The sequence below is a fragment of the Sordaria macrospora genome, chromosome 7 (assembly GCF_033870435.1).
Source record: "Sordaria macrospora chromosome 7, complete sequence".
NCBI classification, from domain to species: domain Eukaryota; kingdom Fungi; phylum Ascomycota; class Sordariomycetes; order Sordariales; family Sordariaceae; genus Sordaria; species Sordaria macrospora.
Window position 1 is genome coordinate 1,058,243 of NC_089377.1, and position 17,157 is coordinate 1,075,399.

Consider the following 17,157-nt stretch of genomic DNA (forward strand, 5'->3'; position numbering starts at 1 on the left):
GTCAAGGTTCAACGTTGGCGTGTGGTCCCGCGATCGGCCTGTTTTTGGTTCTCCCCCATGGGTTGATATGGTTTGAGATGCCGCCCGTGGTCATGCCATGGTGGTGTTATTTCGTGCTATCATGTTTGTAGCTAGAACAGCTGTATGTGTTGTTCAGTTGTTTTGGCTTTGCCATGATATCCCGTTGACGGAACAGGCAATCGCGCTTACACCCAGAAACCTAACTGTCACCGAGTGCGATAAGATTTCTGGTGGGCGATGCGATTGGCATCTCCTTTTTCCTTCTTCGGTACAAGTCGCGTTGCTTTCGGTTACAGCGCTTTCAAAAAGACAGCTGCTGTTGCTCCTCTTTCTCCCGCGTGCAGCGCCTTTCGAACCTTCCACTTTTTCTGCTGCAACCTCTCAATGCTGCAGTGCAGTGCTGCTCTGCTCTCACCAGCTGCTGCCAGTTACCAGTTCCAGGTTGCATGCGCGTGCAACCCTCCACCAAAATCGACAGCTTGACCCCACACTACTTAAGTCCAGGAATCCACATATTGCCTGTCTTTGGATTCTTACCGCCTTTTGAAAGAAAATGGTGTACTGTGATTGGCGGGTCTGATGCGTTTAACCCTTGTTCAAAACTTCAAGCTTCCCGGCCTTGGTCGTTCTTGGCTTCGACGCCAACAGACCCCCGTTGAGTGTGCCCCTCTGTCCACTCTTGGTGAGCCTTGGCTGCTGTCCTGCGTCGCTAGCCGGTCGCCCCCTTCCATCATCGCAAAATGCACTCCCGCACAATCCCACCTTGCACCCCCCCCTCCCCCTTCGCCAAACGGCAATGCAGAGGAACGAGAAAAAAAAAAAAAAAAAAGTTACGGACGACGCTTTCCCCGCTCCATCCACACCCAGCGCATCTGGGTACGTACACGGTACACCCACCCACACCACCCGGGCCACTCACCCATCCACTGTTCTTCCATTTCCACTGCCATTCGCAAGTGCTTCCATTCTCCCCATCATTTTCTTCCACTGTCTCGTCTCTTGTCTCGTCTCCCACTCTCTTTGCTGCTGTTGCTGCTGAGTGCTCGTCACCAGTACTCCTTCCCCCCAAAGCAGATAGACTCCCCTCCATCCCATCATCCGCCACCATCATCTCTTCTCTCTTTCCTCTTCTCCCTCCCTCTTCTCATCTTCTCTTGTTTCAAAAACGCTCATCATTCTGAATCGTGGTTTGGATAGCTATCGTCTTCGGGAGAGAAAAGGGTCATCATCAGACATTATTCTTGTTATCTACTTCTACTTCTACAAAACGAGTTGTTGGCGACTCGAGGCAAGAAAAAAAGAGACTCATCCTCTTCACTATCTTGTCTGCTATTCGTGCACGTTCCCTTGTTGGCGTGGTTCAGAAGCAAAGCATTGTCGATCTCGTCTCCCAAGTCAAGTCGTCACCACCATCATCCCATCTCGACTACCAACCCTCCCTCAGACCCTCTCCCAAAAACGAGGCACCCTCCACGAGCCTCCTGCTCCTCCCCCAACATCTCCAACGCACGATTGTGAAGCAGGTGTCAAGCAGTTGTTGACGTTAGCGAGACGCACCTCGACTCCACGCACGCCTTGCTTACGCATACAGTTACCGGCAGCATACGTTACTATTAGCCTGTAACATAATCAGTCTCACCTCAAAAGCCGTCAACCCACGACCACGCACCCCTTGTCTACTTCGTTTCCAGACTACCGCAACCATGCCGTACAATACCCGACGCAAATCCCTCTCCCTGCCTTCGCTCGGCATCCACGTCCCTACATCCAAAGACTCGAGAGTCGCCGCTGCCGCAAGCAGAGCCTCAAAAGAACAAAAGGACTCGTCCCACACCAGCTCCCACACAAGATCAAACACAGCAGCAAACATGGCCTCGCCTGCTCCCTCAAATACAAGCAGCTCGAAAGCGGAGTCTGCTTCCTCCAAGAAGCTTAAGCGCACGCACAGCGCCGTCGAGACCGAAGGCCGCGCGCATCCATCCGAACCCCAGCAGAAGAAGCGCGAGGAGCGTGAGACTGTCAGGTTTCAAAACACACCCCCTCCTTCTCCGGGCGGTGCTCGCCGGTCTGTTGAGTGCGATGATCCTCCCAGGCCAATTGACTTTGAGGCTATCAATGATGATATTGTTGAGGCTGTCATCGTCCAGCTCCAAAATACTGGCAACAGGCCGCACTTGGTCAAGGAGCTTGCTGCCGTCTTGATGCAGCAGTTGAAGATTGTTCAACAGTGAGTTTACCTTCCGCCCATGGTTATTGCAAGATCATGTTTTGCTAACTTGTTCTGCTCTATCAGGTCTGCCAACCCATGCGCTATTGTTTCGTCTCGCTTGTCTACATACCTCAAGAGGACGTGCTGGAACGTCTCGTCTCCGTGTCCGATTGCCAAGGAGCTCGAGTCTGTTCACCCGCGCCGCACCTACTTTTATCTCACCACATGCCCCCACCAGCCGCTTCCCGACCCGGCTCAGGCGGCTGCGCTAAATCTTGCCTCGCGCGCTATTATTTCGCCTAGCATCTCAAGCGCCGCATCGGGGACCGATGAGTCCGACCTTGACCGGCGACGTGAGCTTAGCCCCAGCCCCGAGGTGGATCTTTCGAGCCCCGAGTTCGACGACATGGAGGACGACATCCCCATGCCCAGCACACCAATTGGCTCATTCTCCACACGCCACTGCCTGTCCGGGGTCCACTCCTCGAACAGCAGCCAGAACAGCCGCAACCATCGCGGTGTCTCTCCTCCGCTTGAGAAGGATGAGAGAGAGTTCACTCAGACCGCCACCGGCCTGCAGAAACGGAAACTCAACGGTGAACTGTCTGCGTCTTCCCCTGTGAACACCGCTATGGACATTGACTTTTGCCCCAAGGATGATAATGTGTTGTTCGGTGAGCGGACGTCGTATCTTACGAGTCCTGCGATGAAGCCATCCTCGACCATGATGTCCTTGAACTACGGCCGGAAGGAGTTCGGCGGTGCCAGTGAGTCCGAGAGCTGGCGCAAGCTCGATGCGATGCTCGAGTGGGATCGCAACCCAGAGAACGTCGAGCTCGATGAGCTTGACTGCCTCTTGGATGATTTCTGATCCCCTTTTCCCAAAACTTTTCTTCTCATGACTATTTCTTATGACTGAAGTCGGGGTTTCTGGGCAGCTTCCAAGTTTCGGAAGTCTAGCCATGTGGCGCAACGGCGCAATGTGTGTACGATTTGAAGCAAGTGTGTGCTACCAACATATCATTTTGAGGGGTTTTTACAGGTGTTCAAAGGGGGGTTCACGGGGGCATTTACGGGTCGGTTCATCCCATAGACGAGGCTGGGTCACGAAATGGCGTTTATGACTTTCAGCTGATGTGGGCATGTCAAGGAAGGTGTCAGACGGTTGGCTTTTTTGATCATTTCTTTTTTTTGCTTTCACGGGATCGATGGAAATCTCCCCCCATTGCACTTACTTGGTTTACAACACCTTTTGGATTATTTCTGCTTTTTTTTTTTTTTTTTTTTTTTTTTTTTTGCTTTTTTCAGTCAGTCATCCTTATCAGTAATGGGAGACGGAAGGATGCCGCGAGCACCTGGAAATGGTGCCGCGATGAGGAGAGAGGAACACGAATGGCCTGGATACCTAGGGATGGATTTTCATACATTAGGAGGACGGAGATTGCGTTGTCAAGCGAATACCCTGGGCGCAGCATGTCGGTGCACACTGCGACCCAACCCACTTCTTTTTCGAGTCTCTTTGCAACAACAACAACTGGGTTTTTGGTTATTATTCCACAGTTGCAAAGAGGCGCAGCAAGGCCAGTCAAGCGTATGAAAGGAACGAAAGAAGATGGAAAAGTCACCAGTACTTTCCGGATTTCCTGCCCCTTTCTTGGAATACAGAGAGCGAGCAGTTATGTGGTGATACACAAAAGGGAAAAGCCAGAGAGGATGGGATCTGAGAAGAAGAAAAGATCATCATGTTCATGTTGCAAGATAGACAAAAGGACAAGGAAAAAAACATTTCAAAAGAGAAGAGGAAAAAAGGTGGTTGAAAAAAACAAACAGATTTGGAGTTTTTATACTATACTACTGCTAGAAAGCTCGACTCATTCCTATATCTAGAAAGAAGACAGGCACTTCCTATTTTGTTGCTACAATTTGTTCGTTACCTTTTTGACTGCGTGCTTATTCGTCTATGTGTTGCCAACTACTCACCTTTTACCAAGTCTGTCCTTCTCGTGTTTTCACGGTCGTCAAACAAGCAATGGACCCTTGCGTGCTTCACGGGAATCTACAGATTCAGGGGCCTACAGTATCTCGCACCGCATCAAATGAAGTGTTACACTGAAAGCAAGATCCCGATCTGTGCCTGCGAAGATTTACGTGGGCCGTGGGACTGGGGGGACGAATCACCTCTTCTTCAACATAAGTCGCCCCGTTTCCTTCTCAAGAAAAGAAAATCACCGGACGTTGACTTGAATGGGCTTCATTGATCCCATATGTCATATGTCTGCATATGTAAACCCAACAACGGTAAAAGGGGTCATTATATATACATACAATACAAATTGTCTCTTCCAGCAAAGCACCAACCGTGAAGAAGGGAGATACCGACCTAGCAAAAGGGTGCTAGATACTGTATCAGGCGACACACACACACACACACACACGCATTTAGTTCTGGCTATCCTCCTTCCTCCTCAACTCCAAGATCCTCTTTAGTTCTAACCGCCCTTTCGCTCCCCAACCCCCCGGTCCAGCCTCAACATCCGGCCTAACAGCCGTATACCACGCCCAAGCTCTCTTATCTAATTCCGCAGCTGTCAAATGGCCTTTCCAGCTGTCGAAGAGCAGTCGTAGAGCGCCTAGGAGTAAGCCTAGGTTTTCTTCTCGCTCTGTTTCTAGTTGCTTTTGCATCTTTTTGGTTTTTGTCGTTGTCGTCGTCTTTTTCTGTTCTGCTGTTCCTGATGGCGAGCCTAAGAGAAAAGGAATTGTGATAGGGGTAGCTGTGGCTGTGTGGAAGCTGCGTAAAAGGTAGTTGCGAGCTATTTCCGGTTTGTGGATTTGCATGCCTACTACGCTTGTGCCGTAGCTATCCCTTTTTCCACCCATGGTGGACGTAGATGATGTTGAACCCTTTTCGACATCTAACCCCCAAACCGCAACCGCCTCCCCTTCTCCTCCAACTTCCAATTCTGCACCACCACCACTCTTTCGGTTCCGCTCATTCACCGCCGCCAAAACCACGACTCTCATCAACCGCCACCGATCAGGCCCCAACATCGTCCCGCCGAACCACCGCGTCATTACCACGAGGGTATCATCTATGTCCATTTCTCGTAAGATGCGCAACATGAAGTCGCCGGCGCCTTGTTCGCCGTCGTCGAAGGATTTTTCGATGATTCGGTTTGCGTTGCTGGGGGTGCGGACGCGGTAGGCCCAGGCGTTGTGGGAGGCCGATTCTAGGTTGGGATGGGTACGGAAGAGGTTGTTGAGCAGGATTTTCTCTTGGGAGGGGGAGGTAATTTTGGTCGAGTGGGCGAGGAAGCGGGAGTCTTTGGAGATTAAGGGAAGGCCAGAGGGGGACCAGTGGATGTTGGAGGTTGTGGGTTGGAAGAAGGGGTGGACGGTTTTTGGTTGCGGTGCTTGTGGTGGTGGTGGTGGTGGTTGGGATTCTTCTTGAGGCTGATTTGATTGCGTAGAAGTCGTTGTTGACTGGTCTTGTTGAGTCGTGCTCTCATTGGCATCTTCCTTCCACTCATACCCGCCCCGCTTAAGCACAGGAACTTCTCTCCCCATCACCTTCACCCTTGGCTGGCCTGAACCTATCAACCCTTCTTCTTCGGCACTAGGTCCCTTAGCAGCTAGACCAATGCTCACTGCCTTTGAGCGCGAGTTGGCGCTGACTACGGCCTGTCCCAAGCTCAACCGAGAAGAAAGTGGTTGCTCGGGCCTTGTATGCCGCAATAGCTCGACGGCAAAAGCCAAGACTAAGGGGGCGCGGTTGGTCTCTAGGACGGTTTGCGAGATAAGCTCTTCATCTTGACACAAAGGAAGCTCGAGCGAGGCTTCCAGTTCTTGAGGCGTGAGCTCCTTGCCGGGAGTGCGGGAGGGCATGAGTGGGTTGTCGTCATGTCTGAGGCGCTTGGAAGGTGAATCGGTTGATAACGGGGCGCCGCGCTTGGTACCCGTTGAGCCTCCTGCTGTACTGGTCCGCTTCATGGCCGCTTTGCAGGCATTTTGAAGAGACTTGGCTGTCTTTTCGTCGTTCAAAGCTGTCTTGATGGTGTCGAAGGGTGCTTCTGCTATTTGTTGGATGCTATGTAGTGACATTGTGAGTGAACATGGCTTTGATGAATAGGGTGATGATATCATCGTTTGATGCTGGTAGAGAGGTATGTTGGCGTGAGCGGAGGGAATAAGAATATGAAATGCGTGACTGACTTACCTCCTAATCTCGACTGCTTGTAGAGACTTGATCTGGGCCATGGCTTGAAGCATGGGAGTCTTTCGGCCAACGGTGAGGAGCCGCAGGAGCTCTTGGAGGTCTTGTTGTGCTGACATGGCAGCTGGTCTTTGTCCGTGTACTAGTGCTTGCAGTTGATACTCGATTGGAAAGATTAAAGTCAGCTATCCAGAGTTGAAAGAGGGGAGAGAGGGCCAAGCCGATGATATAGAGTGTAAGTGGTTTGTTTGTTGTCAAGATGAGGAGTGATGGAAGGTGGTGACGATCCGGGGATCTGGGACATGATCGGGGCACCCCTGTCCCAATAGCGTCACTGCAGGGCGCACTTTAGCGCACCTGCATTCAGATGCTTGGCAGCCGAAAATTGTGGGGCCTTTCATCGAACATCAGAACGACTTTCGAAGCTTTTGAAGCTGAGCTTCTTCAACATATTTCTCTTGGACTTGGAGCTTGGTACCTAGCTAGTCCTTTTGGGGATTTACGGTTCTCGAGGCTTGTAGCTAGCTGAGACGTGAAATAACAGAAGGTGATACACTCAAACACCATCCTCACCATCCCGAAGAGGAACCGTTAACCTCTCAAGCTTCGAACCTCACCCGAAGCTCCAACACTCAACTCACTCATACCATCAACACCACCACCATGGCAACAAGGATACCACTCTCCCTCGGGGGAGCTTCTCAGCGCCCATCCCGCCTATTCCTTACGGCCAACCGCCTCACCCTCACCCGAGCCTTCACAACCACCTCTCTCCTAGCCAAGTCCAAGAAGCTTCCTGCGCGGTCCGAGGCGTCCAGCCCGTCCGGCCCAAAAGCAGTCTCAGAAGTAACCTCCAAGCCAACCTTCGAACCAACTCCCTTCGAGCCAACACCAGAGGCAAAACAACCTCCGAAATCAAAGTCAAACTCAAACTCATACTCAAACTCATACTCAAACTCCGAAGCTCAAGACCTCGGCACCATCCTCCAACAACGCCGATGGCCCCTCCTCTTCTCCGGCCTCACAGCCCTCATAATGGGCGCCTACATCTCCATGATGATCACCTCTCTCGCCCGCGGCCCGGATGCTTGCTCGCACGTTGACCCCGCAACCGGCCAACTCCCCGTGACCGGCCGACCGCGCGAGCTCGACTCTTTGACAGCCGACCCGGTGGTCAACGACCGGATCCTGCGCGAGAAGGCCATGGCGTTCGACAACGGCCTTAACATGCCCGAGCGCATGATGGGTATCCGCTCGCTGAGAAAGTGGCTCGGCACGAGAGTCAAGGGCCACGTATTGGAGGTTGCCGTGGGGACGGGCAGGAATCTGCAGTTTTATAATTGGAGCGAGGTTGTCAGGGGCCCCCTCGGTGCGGACGGAAGGGAGTTGTCGGAGGAGGAGAGGATGGAGGAGGAAAGAAGGGCGAAGGAGAGGGTTAGGAGTGTGCTGGATAAGGGCGGGAAGGATGGAGACAAGAGGGAGAAGGATTGGGTGGAGAAGATGAAGTTGCCTGGATCGCTGGAGGGCGAGATCTTGACGTTCACGGGAGTGGATATTAGCGAGGGTATGATGGGTGTTGCGAGGACGAGGCTTAGAGAGAATGTGCTGGACAGGGATGGGCGGAAGGTTGTGCCCAAGGCGGCCGCGTTTTTGGCATCGAAGGAAAGCGGAATTGGTGAGGGTAAGAGAGGTGAAGAGCAGGAGGTGCTTGTTTCGGCGCTGGAGGATAGGATTAGGCTGGTGAGGGCAGATGCCGAGGCTAAGTTGCCTGAGGCGCCTGCTTATCCTGCGAGGTCACCTGGGGAGAAGGATGAGGAGAGGAAGAAGTATGATACTGTCGTTCAGACCTTCGGCCTCTGCTCGGTTTCTGACCCGCTTGCTTTGTTGAAAAACATGGCGGGTGTGGTCAAGCCGGATACGGGTCGGATCATCTTGCTGGAGCACGGAAAGGGTTGGTCGGATTGGATCAACGAGAAGCTGGATGCTTGGGCACCTCAGCACTTCAGTCGGTATGGGTGCTGGTGGAACAGGGATATTGAGAAGTTGGTCAAGGAGGCGGAGCAGAAGGTGCCGGGATTGGAGGTGGTGAAGATTGAGAGACCTGGGTGGTTCCAGGCCGGCACTACGGTGTTGGTGCAGTTGAAGGTCAAGAGCCAATGGAACTAAATTAAGGTAGTATGGATTTCAGTATCCCTTTGTATGATAGATGTGTCTTTCATGTATGGGTATGTGTATAGGGCTTTTGCATGTGTATAGGACCGCAAGTCACAGTTTTTACTGGTATCAGATTAAACCCGGGACGGCGCCAACCATCCGGCCCCGGCCCGCTCCGGCGATGTTGTCGTACCAGCCGGAGTCTAGGAGCGTTCATGCCTTTGATGTTCAGGTACGGACTCGGATCTATTCCGTATGGTCAGATATTATCTCCACATTTCCGGTATCAAAAAGAGCAATGACATCAAGATTCGCTCTTTCCCATCCGAACTTCCAGAACCAATTCCCGTCTGAATCTCTGTACTTGACGTAAAACGACCAAGATCCACATCGGACACGTGTGTGAATCCCCTCACGGCAAAAGCAAAAATAACCTGCTTCTTGAAAATGCGATCAAATCTTGAACCATCCAAAGCCCTACTGCACCCGACATTGGACGACGGCGACAACAACATGGCACCGTGCCGTCTCCGCACGGAGGTAAAAGACGGCACGAGAGGTCGGGGAACCGGGGAGCCGGGGTTGCTCTTCAGTGAGCACTGCATCAGCCCCTGACGATGGAAGCGTGGGGCCGCCCAACCAGAACGTCCTGTTGCCCCCCGCAACCAAGTTCAAAAGTCAACAATTGTCGACACCAATTGGTGCTTGGCAGGAACCTCTGAAGCGGGCAATCAGTCACCTGAAAGCTGAACTTGTGGACGACCACAGAAGCCAGGGACCTGGAACTTGGTTCTGAAATGGTAAGGTGTCCGCGAAGTGCCTGCTTTTTCTGCTTTTGCTTTTTTGGCAACACATACCCCTTCTTTTCTAGCGACGCGACATCATCATCCGTACTCGATCTTTCAAGAGTTGTTGCGCTGTCAATTCGACTGCCCCGAAGCTGACATCGGATTTGGTGGAGTACAGCATTTTGTAGCGTGGTTGTGCGACATCGATAGCGGGCGAACGAGCATCCGACAGGCGACGATAAACCAGGGCCAGGGGGCATTTCAGGTTCCAACAAACAACCTTTCTGGGCGACTTGGACTTGGACAACTTGGACGGGGAAACCACCACGACGTCACAACGAATCCCACCGAAGAACGAAACGAAACGAATTCAAACAAGACGAAGGAACCCACGATTATAACGAAAAGAGGTTGGGGGTTTCTCGACAACACGACTGACCGACCAACCGACCAACGTCCCGCTGTGGAAACTCTGGGTGTGCCGTACCTGATCTACGACTGTCCTTGACTTGACGACCCACGATCGACAATTCGGAATTGCGCGAGCAGACGCAGGTACCAGACCAGAGACGCAGGAACCGAACGGGACTTCTTCACCGCCAAAAGAAGCAGACCGATAAAACAATAGTTGCGACCGATAAGGAGAGACTGGAAAAGAAACAAACAACCACTGGAAAGACAAAGAGAATCGCAAGTCGCGCCCTTGTTTTGTGAAAATAGAGGGTACGATGCCGGCTGCCACGAGCGAAGCGCCGGCTGTGGCCCTTTCCTGTGAGCAGTTCCACAGACAACACCTGGAATATGGCGACGGGAGAGAGAACTAACATGGGGATACAGTCGCCAACAACTTCTGGGGCAAGGATGATGCTGGTGTTCAACCTCTCCTCGAGCGCATGTCCGCTGCCAAAACCACATGCGATGAGCTTAAGAGCTTCTACACAGGTATGCTCCAAGAAAGGATAAGCCAAAGGAACTGGGCACTAACACCTTGTCTACACAACAGCGCGGGCAAAGATCGAAGAGGAATACTCCCGACTACTTCTCAACCTCAGTCGCAAATCCCTTGGATCGCAAGAGTCTGGAACCCTACGAGTCTCCCTTGATACCGTCCGGCAAGAGGTGGAATCCATGGGCAAGCAACACCAGGCCATCGCCGCCCAAATGAGAAGCGAACTCGAAGAACCACTAGTCGCCTTCGCAGGCGGCATGAAGGAGCGCCGCAAGATCATCCAGAACACAGTCGAAAAACTACTGAAAGTCAAGGTACAGCAGACCCAGGCTGTGAACAAAACAAGAGACCGCTATGAGCAGGAATCTCTCAAAATCAAGGGATACCTCGCTCAAGGACACATGGTCATGGGCCAGGAGGAACGAAAGAACAAGGCTAAACTCGAAAAGACACAGATTAGCCTCGCCAACTCCAATGCCGACTACGAAGCTGCCGTCAAGGCTCTGGAGAAGACTACCGCCCGCTGGAACACAGAGTGGAAGGCCGCCGCTGACAAGTTCCAGGACCTGGAGGAGGAAAGACTGGATTTCACAAAGAGTAGTCTCTGGACGTTTGCTAACATTGCCTCTACCGTTTGCGTCAGCGATGATGCCTCGTGCGAGAAGATCCGCTTGTCGCTGGAGAAGATGGAGGTTGAGAAGGATATTGCTACTTTCATCAAGGAGAAGGGCACTGGCCAGGAGATTCCGGACCCTCCCAAGTACATCAACTTTTGCCGGGGTGATGTCGATGCCCAATCCGAGGCTTCGGTCGAACCAGATAGCGACGCCTTCTCGGTCGCCCAGTTCCCAAGGAGCATCAACCCAGCCTTCCGCTCGTCATCGCCACAGCCGAGCACATACGAGTCGCATCACGATCCCAATAACGCATTGTTGAAGTCGCTAGGCCATGATATCTCTGTGGGTGTTAACGGCAGTCGCGAGACCACGGCCACACCCTCCAAACTTCCAACCATTCCGCCAACGGCACTGACGATGCCACCTCAGCAACAACAGATTGAAGCCCCTCCTCCCCAACAGCAACCGGTGCCGCCGCCGCAGCAGCAGCAACAATTAGTACAACAGAGACCCCAGTTACAGCAGAGGAGGACCACGCAGCACAACCTTCACGAGGAACAGCGGAGGCAGCAGCAACAGCAGGTGGCAAGGGTTTCGCAGAGTTCACGTGCCGCCAACAACGTTGAGTACGATTCAATTGATTTTATTCCTGCTAGTCCGCACCCGCTGGACGGCATGGCATTGCTCAGCCGTCCCCCGGGCCCAGTTTCTGATCTTGATCTCAATGCTGCAGCGCCATCAACTAACACTATTTCCCGTCCCTCTAGCAGAGGAGATAAGAGTAGCGAACCGACGTTGGAAGAACTGCAACAACAGCTGCAGCAGTCCACTGGTCCTGTCTCGCCTGTGAAGCAGATACAACAGCAGCAGCAGCTACCGCAGACGCCGCAAACCCCGCTCGATTTGGTTCCCGCTAATGGTGCACAGTCTGGCTCGGCCTCGCCTGAGAAAAAGGAGTTGCCCAAGAGGAAGAGTGGCTTCTTTGCTAACAATAGCCCCTTCAGGAGGAAGAGTACCAAGGAGCTTCAGCAGGAGGCCACCAGGAGCAGTGGAAGCAGGCAGACTTGGTATGGAGGGCAGAGTGGACAAAGTGGACAGAGTAGCAGTATGGGCAACAGGACGCCCAGAGCTAATAATGCCAGTCCGACCAAGGAGAACAACACACCTCTCGGCATTGAACGGTCCGTCAGCCCTGATCCTATTGCTGCTAATGCCAGCTTGGCTCTGAATATTGGCGGAAACGTATTTGCTGTCGATGCCCTCGACAAGCGGAAGGGTCAACAGCAGCAGCAACAGCAACCGGCACCCGATGCCGATCCCATTGCCCTGGCTTTGGCTGAGTTGAAGGGTGTTACTAGCAACACTGGAAATCAGAGCAGCACGAGCCGGACTGAGATGAACAAGCAAATGTCCGTCCGCATGTCAGCAGATCACTACCACGGCATCACTACACCTGCTCCTCCTGGCGCTGGTGGCCCTCAGCCAGCCGGGAACATCTCCCCGGGTGGGCGGAACGCCAGCTCTCACAGCATGCACAACAGCCGAAGCACCAGTGACTTGGCCTTGCCACCCGTTATCCCCGGCGCCAGCAACGGTACACGCGCCACTCCTCCGCCATCCTACGACGGCATGCAAGGCGCCATGGTACCCGTCTCGCGTCTCGGTGTGCCGCCTCCCGCTGTCACCAGCAGAGCCATGAAGGAAGCCAGCTCAAAATTCCAAGCCCAAACACGGAGTCTGTTCTCTAACGGAGGCAGCTCCAGCGCGCAAGACCAACGGTCCAGTTCCTCTTCCGCCAACTACCAGAGCCGGCCCCGCGGTGGAAGCACCGAGATCCCTCGCGCTGCCAGCCCTCGTCCCGGCTCGCGCGCTGCTTCTCCACGTCCCGGCAGTCACGCCGCTTACGGCAGCAGCTGGTCCGGGCCCGGTAACAACGCCTCCGAAGATCGCGGCTACCGCTCCGCCTCTCCCAACCCCTACGGCGGCTCCTCCAACCCAGGCAGTATGAACAGCCGCCACGCGCACTCCCAGTCCATGGGACCCACCGGCGTCCCCGCCCAGGGTCAACAACCCCGTCGTTCAGACACGCAGTACACCCGCCACGGAAGCATGGACTACCGCGGCTCTTCATCATCCAACATTTACCAAGCCGCTGGCGGCGGCAGCGGCGGCGGCAGCGGCGCCGTGTCGCCAGTTGACATGGCCCGTTCCGTTTCCCCATCACCATTCACCAGCGGCGTAAACCGCCCGGGATCTAGTCTTGACCACACCCAGAACCACATGCAGCTCGCTCACTACGGACCTGGTGGTGTTGGCCAAGGCCAAGGGCAGCCAGATGATGGGTACACGAGCGGTAGCTCGATGCGCGGCCGGTACGGCACGCAATCTGGTGGAAGGCCAGATTCGAGCAGGGAAGCGACCACAGGGACTAGAATGAGCTTCTACGGCGATGGACAGATGGTGCCGGCTTCGATGATGGTGGGCGGTGGCAGTGGCGGAGGAACGGTACATGGCCGTGGGAGGAGTAAGAGTGTGGTGGATGCGGGACGAGCTGGGGGTGGACAGGGGGCAGCGGATGGGAGACAGTATACGAGGGATGGGAGGGTTATTATTCATTTTGGTGAGTCTTTTTTTCTTTTCTTTCGATTTTCGCCTTCTACTGATGATGGCTGGAGGGACTGGAGTGAGCGAGTGAGTGCTAACGGTGATTGATAAAACCAAACAGCCAAAGCAATGTACATGTACCAAGCGGCCATTGCGGAGGAGCTGGGCTTTGCCAAGGGCGATATCTTGGCCGTGTTGAGACATCAGGATGATGGATGGTGGGAGGCCACGGTGCATGGTGGGAATGGACAGGTTGGGCTGGTGCCGAGCAATTATTTGCAGGTATTGTAGGCTCAAGACCATTGGTGAGAGAGAAGATGCGGTGCAGTGCATAGCCAGCCAGCCAGCGGTCGTTGATGTCAGATTTGGATGATTCTTTCTTGTTGAAAGTTGAAACATGTGGCTCGTTTATAGCAGGATACCTGGGGGCGTTTTTGTGTTTTGTAAATACCATGAGAGAATGGAACATACCTAGCTAAGAGACGCATGGATCATGGCGACATCTATTCTCAATCTGGAAATCATGAAAGCCAAAGAACAAACAGCTTGCAGGATCTGAACGAAACACATCGTGAGTTTAGAATCGAGAAGTGTAGGTTAAAAAGGAAGGGTTCCATTCCAGTAAACAAACAAGGTAAAGAAATCTGTAAACTCTGTTGTGTTGTCCAAAGCTCTTAGCCGTCTAAGAGAAGTAGCTACCCCCCTAAAATAACAAGAATCCACCGATACCTAAGAATAAACGCCATCCATAACCATACCATAAGATAATCGTATCTTCCATTCTCCCAAACCATCTTCCCAAATCAGACTTCCAAAGCCAGCCTAACAAGCATGACAATTCCGCACCTTTTTTGCGACCGGAATCATAGAAGAACCATCCGAGCTGGGGCTGCTAGAGTCCTACTCCTTTTTCCCTCTCCTGTTCCTAGCGGTGGTACTTCCACTTCCACTTCCCACCGCCGTGGTGGTGCTCGACATATCGCTATATCCACTAGTCCCAATCCCCGAATCCCTAAACTCGTGTCCAGCCTCCTTGACGCTGGGCAAGTGCACCGGTAAATCATACAAATCGTCATCTTCTTCGTCCTCCTCCTCTTTAATCTTTTCCTTCTCTTCTTCTGACTTGATGGTCCCCGGCTCGTACTTCAACGGCGGCGCCCCCGACCGGCTAGGGAATGTTCGCTCGGTGTCCGACATGGTACTCTCCTCGTCGGTCTCGTGTTCCGGGTCGTATCCATCTCCGGTACCAGTACTTCCTTCTTGGATTCTGGCAACCTTTCTCTTACCCTTCGTGGTTCCCTTCTTGTCCCCAGCAGCATCATAATCTCCATCCTTAGCAGAAGAAGAACCCTCCAAAACCCGACTCAACAAATACCCACCAACCCCCCACCCGACAACCATCAACACCACCTCGGCCGCCCAAAACAGCCCCGTGCCCACCAGGAAACTGACGACCCGATGGTGGTACATAAACCACCTGAGTCCATTCAGCTTCGCCGTGATGGTGACGCTAGCCTCATACACCTGCAACTTTTGTCCCGCTTGCACCTCCACGAGCAAACTAGTCGGCGTGCCATCGCCCACCAGTCCCAGACCAGCGGCATTCTTACCACCGCGTCTCGGGAACTGAACCTTTTCCGCGAGGGGAACCTGCAAGCTAACCTGCTCCGCGTGTTCGGGGAAAAGGACGTGATAGCCGAGGAACATGACGCGCTTCGCCTGCGCTACCAGGGGGTCGATGTACGGAATCACCGCTGTGCGGGTGGAAGAGAACAAGATCTTGTTGTGCGTCAGGTGGGAGATGGGGTCGGGCACGGCGAGCGGGATGGGTGTGACGAAGGAGGATGTCAAAATGTCGGGCCCGCCGGGCTTGCCGGTGAGAGGGTTGTCGATGTTGAGCGGCGGGACGGGCGGTTGGATGACGCGCTGGATCTCGGGCGAGCCGTTGAGCAGGTGTAAAGCGACCATAAAGTTGCCGTTTTCGCGGTAGATGTTGGTCGGGGAGCGGGGGAGGTTGAGGGTGACGGAGATGTCGTAGGGCTGAGAGGGTTTGAGGTTGTATGATGTGAGGGGGGAGATGCCGTAGGGGTTTGGGCCGTAGCTGTGATGATCACTCATTAGTTCACGAAGCTTCCCGGGGTAGGTAGGGCACAGAGATGGACGACGACGCACCCATATTGAAGATGCAGCGGCACATTCGTAACCTGATCAGGCAGATATCTGTGATAACAAAAGAGGTACACAACAATCGCAACACCGTAAAAGATGGCGGACGCGGTGGTGCCCAGGATCGAGTAGAGAACCGTCTTCTGGGTGGTCTTGGAGGTGATGATTTCGTAGGCGAGTTCGCATAGGGCGTCGTAGATGTCGCGCAGCTGTTGCTTGATTTGAGCGTAGTTTTCCTGCAAATTGGTGACTATATCAGCAATGTATATCATTGAACCATCACCACCTAGCGAGCAGACTGGGCTTACAGAAACAGTCCCCAGCTCAAACTTCTCGAGCTGTTGACTACTGCTATCGCCGTGGGCCGACATGGCGAATCGTTGGTTGTTTACCGGAGGTCGATATCGCCGTTTTGTTTTCTGGTTGATCTCTAGAAAGTCATAGGAGGGGAAGAGGTCGGAACGAGGAAAGGAACAAGGAACGGGTGGGACGACTTTGATGAACAATAATCCCACCTCATTATCGTCTTGCTCAGTTTCACATGTTCGCGGGGAGCTCTTGCTCTCCCAAGTTTAAGCGAAGCACTACCCAAAATGTGTTGGGCTGGACCGCTGATGTCACCAGGCGGGTACGTACCCCTTGCTTGGCAAGTAAAAGACGGCGAAAGGGTTAGGGTACTTGGTGAGGAAACGGCTTGTTTACTATCGCGAAAGGGGGTCATTGTGGCATCGTCAGCATATAGCATATAGGTGAAAGGCAGCTTGTTTTGTGAGCATAGCTGTCTTCTGATGAAAGACAATATGTGTTGAGTTTCCCACAAATTATAGACCATATTTTCCGTTCAGCCTTTACTGTGTATGTATGGCATGGACTTATTCAAGCTGTCAACTCTCTCCTTCGGTTTGCCCTTCAGTCGTCAGCTTCGGACTTCCATAAGCTGTCTTAGGTACTCTACGCTAGGATGATACATATCTTACACCTCCTGGCACGAGACACTGAAGACACTCGCTTGTTTGTGTTTGCAAGATACTTTCTCGTTGTTTGGAAGATACTCTTTATTGTGTTTACAGACACTTGATTCTATGATCCCATGCTTGAAGGCGTATTCGACGTCAGATGGAGCATCAAGTACCTACCCATATGCATGTTGAGTTCATTTTGCACCTTTCTTGTCCCGACGTCAACTCCATTCAGCTTCAGAGCCTTGAAGGGGATCCATTCAGTGGCATAGATGACGGCACTGGACTAGCCCAGTTCACGCGCCCTATCTATGTAATATCTCCCTTTGCCGTGTTCGATGGTACCGTCAAACAGTGAAGCCGACTCTTCTGTTTGGTTTACTCTCTTCAACACCATTCTTGGCCTTCAGCGAGGCTAACTCGGGGTTCCTCTGATCAATGTCTTCTTGTGAGTCAAAGCTCTGACTGGGTGTCGCTTAC

At 53.1% G+C, this 17,157-nt stretch overlaps 5 protein-coding genes across 5 annotated transcripts; 3 read left to right on the top strand and 2 right to left on the bottom strand.

Moving 5' to 3' along the window:
* Positions 1–1,724: 1,724 nt before the first annotated feature.
* SMAC4_03401 (uncharacterized protein) lies at positions 1,725–3,101 on the top strand (the record flags this gene model as incomplete). The annotated part of the gene is made up of 2 exons (XM_003353035.1): positions 1,725–2,248; positions 2,315–3,101. The coding sequence occupies 2 exons, from the start codon at positions 1,725–1,727 to the stop codon at positions 3,099–3,101; spliced, it is 1,311 nt and encodes a 436-aa protein (XP_003353083.1).
* A 1,313-nt stretch (positions 3,102–4,414) lies between these two features.
* SMAC4_03400 (uncharacterized protein) lies at positions 4,415–6,779 on the bottom strand. The gene is made up of 2 exons (XM_066089937.1): positions 6,444–6,779; positions 4,415–6,314 (listed from the first exon to the last, which is right to left on the bottom strand). Exons 1-2 carry the CDS (start codon positions 6,557–6,559, stop codon positions 4,670–4,672), a joined length of 1,761 nt encoding a protein of 586 aa, XP_065947692.1. The 5' UTR covers positions 6,560–6,779; the 3' UTR covers positions 4,415–4,669.
* A 97-nt stretch (positions 6,780–6,876) lies between these two features.
* Positions 6,877–8,690, top strand: SMAC4_03399 (uncharacterized protein). Its single transcript, XM_003353033.2, has one exon. The coding sequence runs from the start codon at positions 7,104–7,106 to the stop codon at positions 8,604–8,606; it is 1,503 nt and encodes a 500-aa protein (XP_003353081.1). The 5' UTR covers positions 6,877–7,103; the 3' UTR covers positions 8,607–8,690.
* Positions 8,691–9,391: 701 nt separating this feature from the next.
* Positions 9,392–14,063, top strand: SMAC4_03398 (uncharacterized protein). The gene is made up of 4 exons (XM_066089936.1): positions 9,392–10,153; positions 10,220–10,324; positions 10,386–13,568; positions 13,674–14,063. Exons 1-4 carry the CDS (start codon positions 10,111–10,113, stop codon positions 13,841–13,843), a joined length of 3,501 nt encoding a protein of 1,166 aa, XP_065947693.1. The 5' UTR covers positions 9,392–10,110; the 3' UTR covers positions 13,844–14,063.
* Positions 14,064–14,213: 150 nt separating this feature from the next.
* On the bottom strand, positions 14,214–16,177 carry SMAC4_03397 (uncharacterized protein). Its single transcript, XM_024655462.2, has 3 exons — positions 16,027–16,177; positions 15,725–15,954; positions 14,214–15,653 (listed from the first exon to the last, which is right to left on the bottom strand). Exons 1-3 carry the CDS (start codon positions 16,087–16,089, stop codon positions 14,453–14,455), a joined length of 1,494 nt encoding a protein of 497 aa, XP_024511347.1. The 5' UTR covers positions 16,090–16,177; the 3' UTR covers positions 14,214–14,452.
* Between the last annotated feature and the right edge of the window lie 980 nt (positions 16,178–17,157).

Excerpts from the sequence above, each read along its gene's own strand:
- SMAC4_03400 (XM_066089937.1), bottom strand. The coding sequence starts at position 6,559 with ATGTCAGCACAACAAGACCTCCAAGAGCTCCTGCGGCTCCTCACCGTT. Across the intron at positions 6,315-6,443 it reads CAAGCAGTCGAGATTAGGAG|CATCCAACAAATAGCAGAAG; the intron begins GTAAGTCAGTCA and ends GTCACTACATAG.
- SMAC4_03399 (XM_003353033.2), top strand. The coding sequence starts at position 7,104 with ATGGCAACAAGGATACCACTCTCCCTCGGGGGAGCTTCTCAGCGCCCA.
- SMAC4_03398 (XM_066089936.1), top strand. The coding sequence starts at position 10,111 with ATGCCGGCTGCCACGAGCGAAGCGCCGGCTGTGGCCCTTTCCT. Across the intron at positions 10,154-10,219 it reads GCCGGCTGTGGCCCTTTCCT|TCGCCAACAACTTCTGGGGC; the intron begins GTGAGCAGTTCC and ends ATGGGGATACAG. Across the intron at positions 10,325-10,385 it reads GCTTAAGAGCTTCTACACAG|CGCGGGCAAAGATCGAAGAG; the intron begins GTATGCTCCAAG and ends TCTACACAACAG.
- SMAC4_03397 (XM_024655462.2), bottom strand. The coding sequence starts at position 16,089 with ATGTCGGCCCACGGCGATAGCAGTAGTCAACAGCTCGAGAAGTTTGAG. Across the intron at positions 15,955-16,026 it reads TTGAGCTGGGGACTGTTTCT|GAAAACTACGCTCAAATCAA; the intron begins GTAAGCCCAGTC and ends ACCAATTTGCAG. Across the intron at positions 15,654-15,724 it reads CCGCTGCATCTTCAATATGG|CTACGGCCCAAACCCCTACG; the intron begins GTGCGTCGTCGT and ends TGATCATCACAG.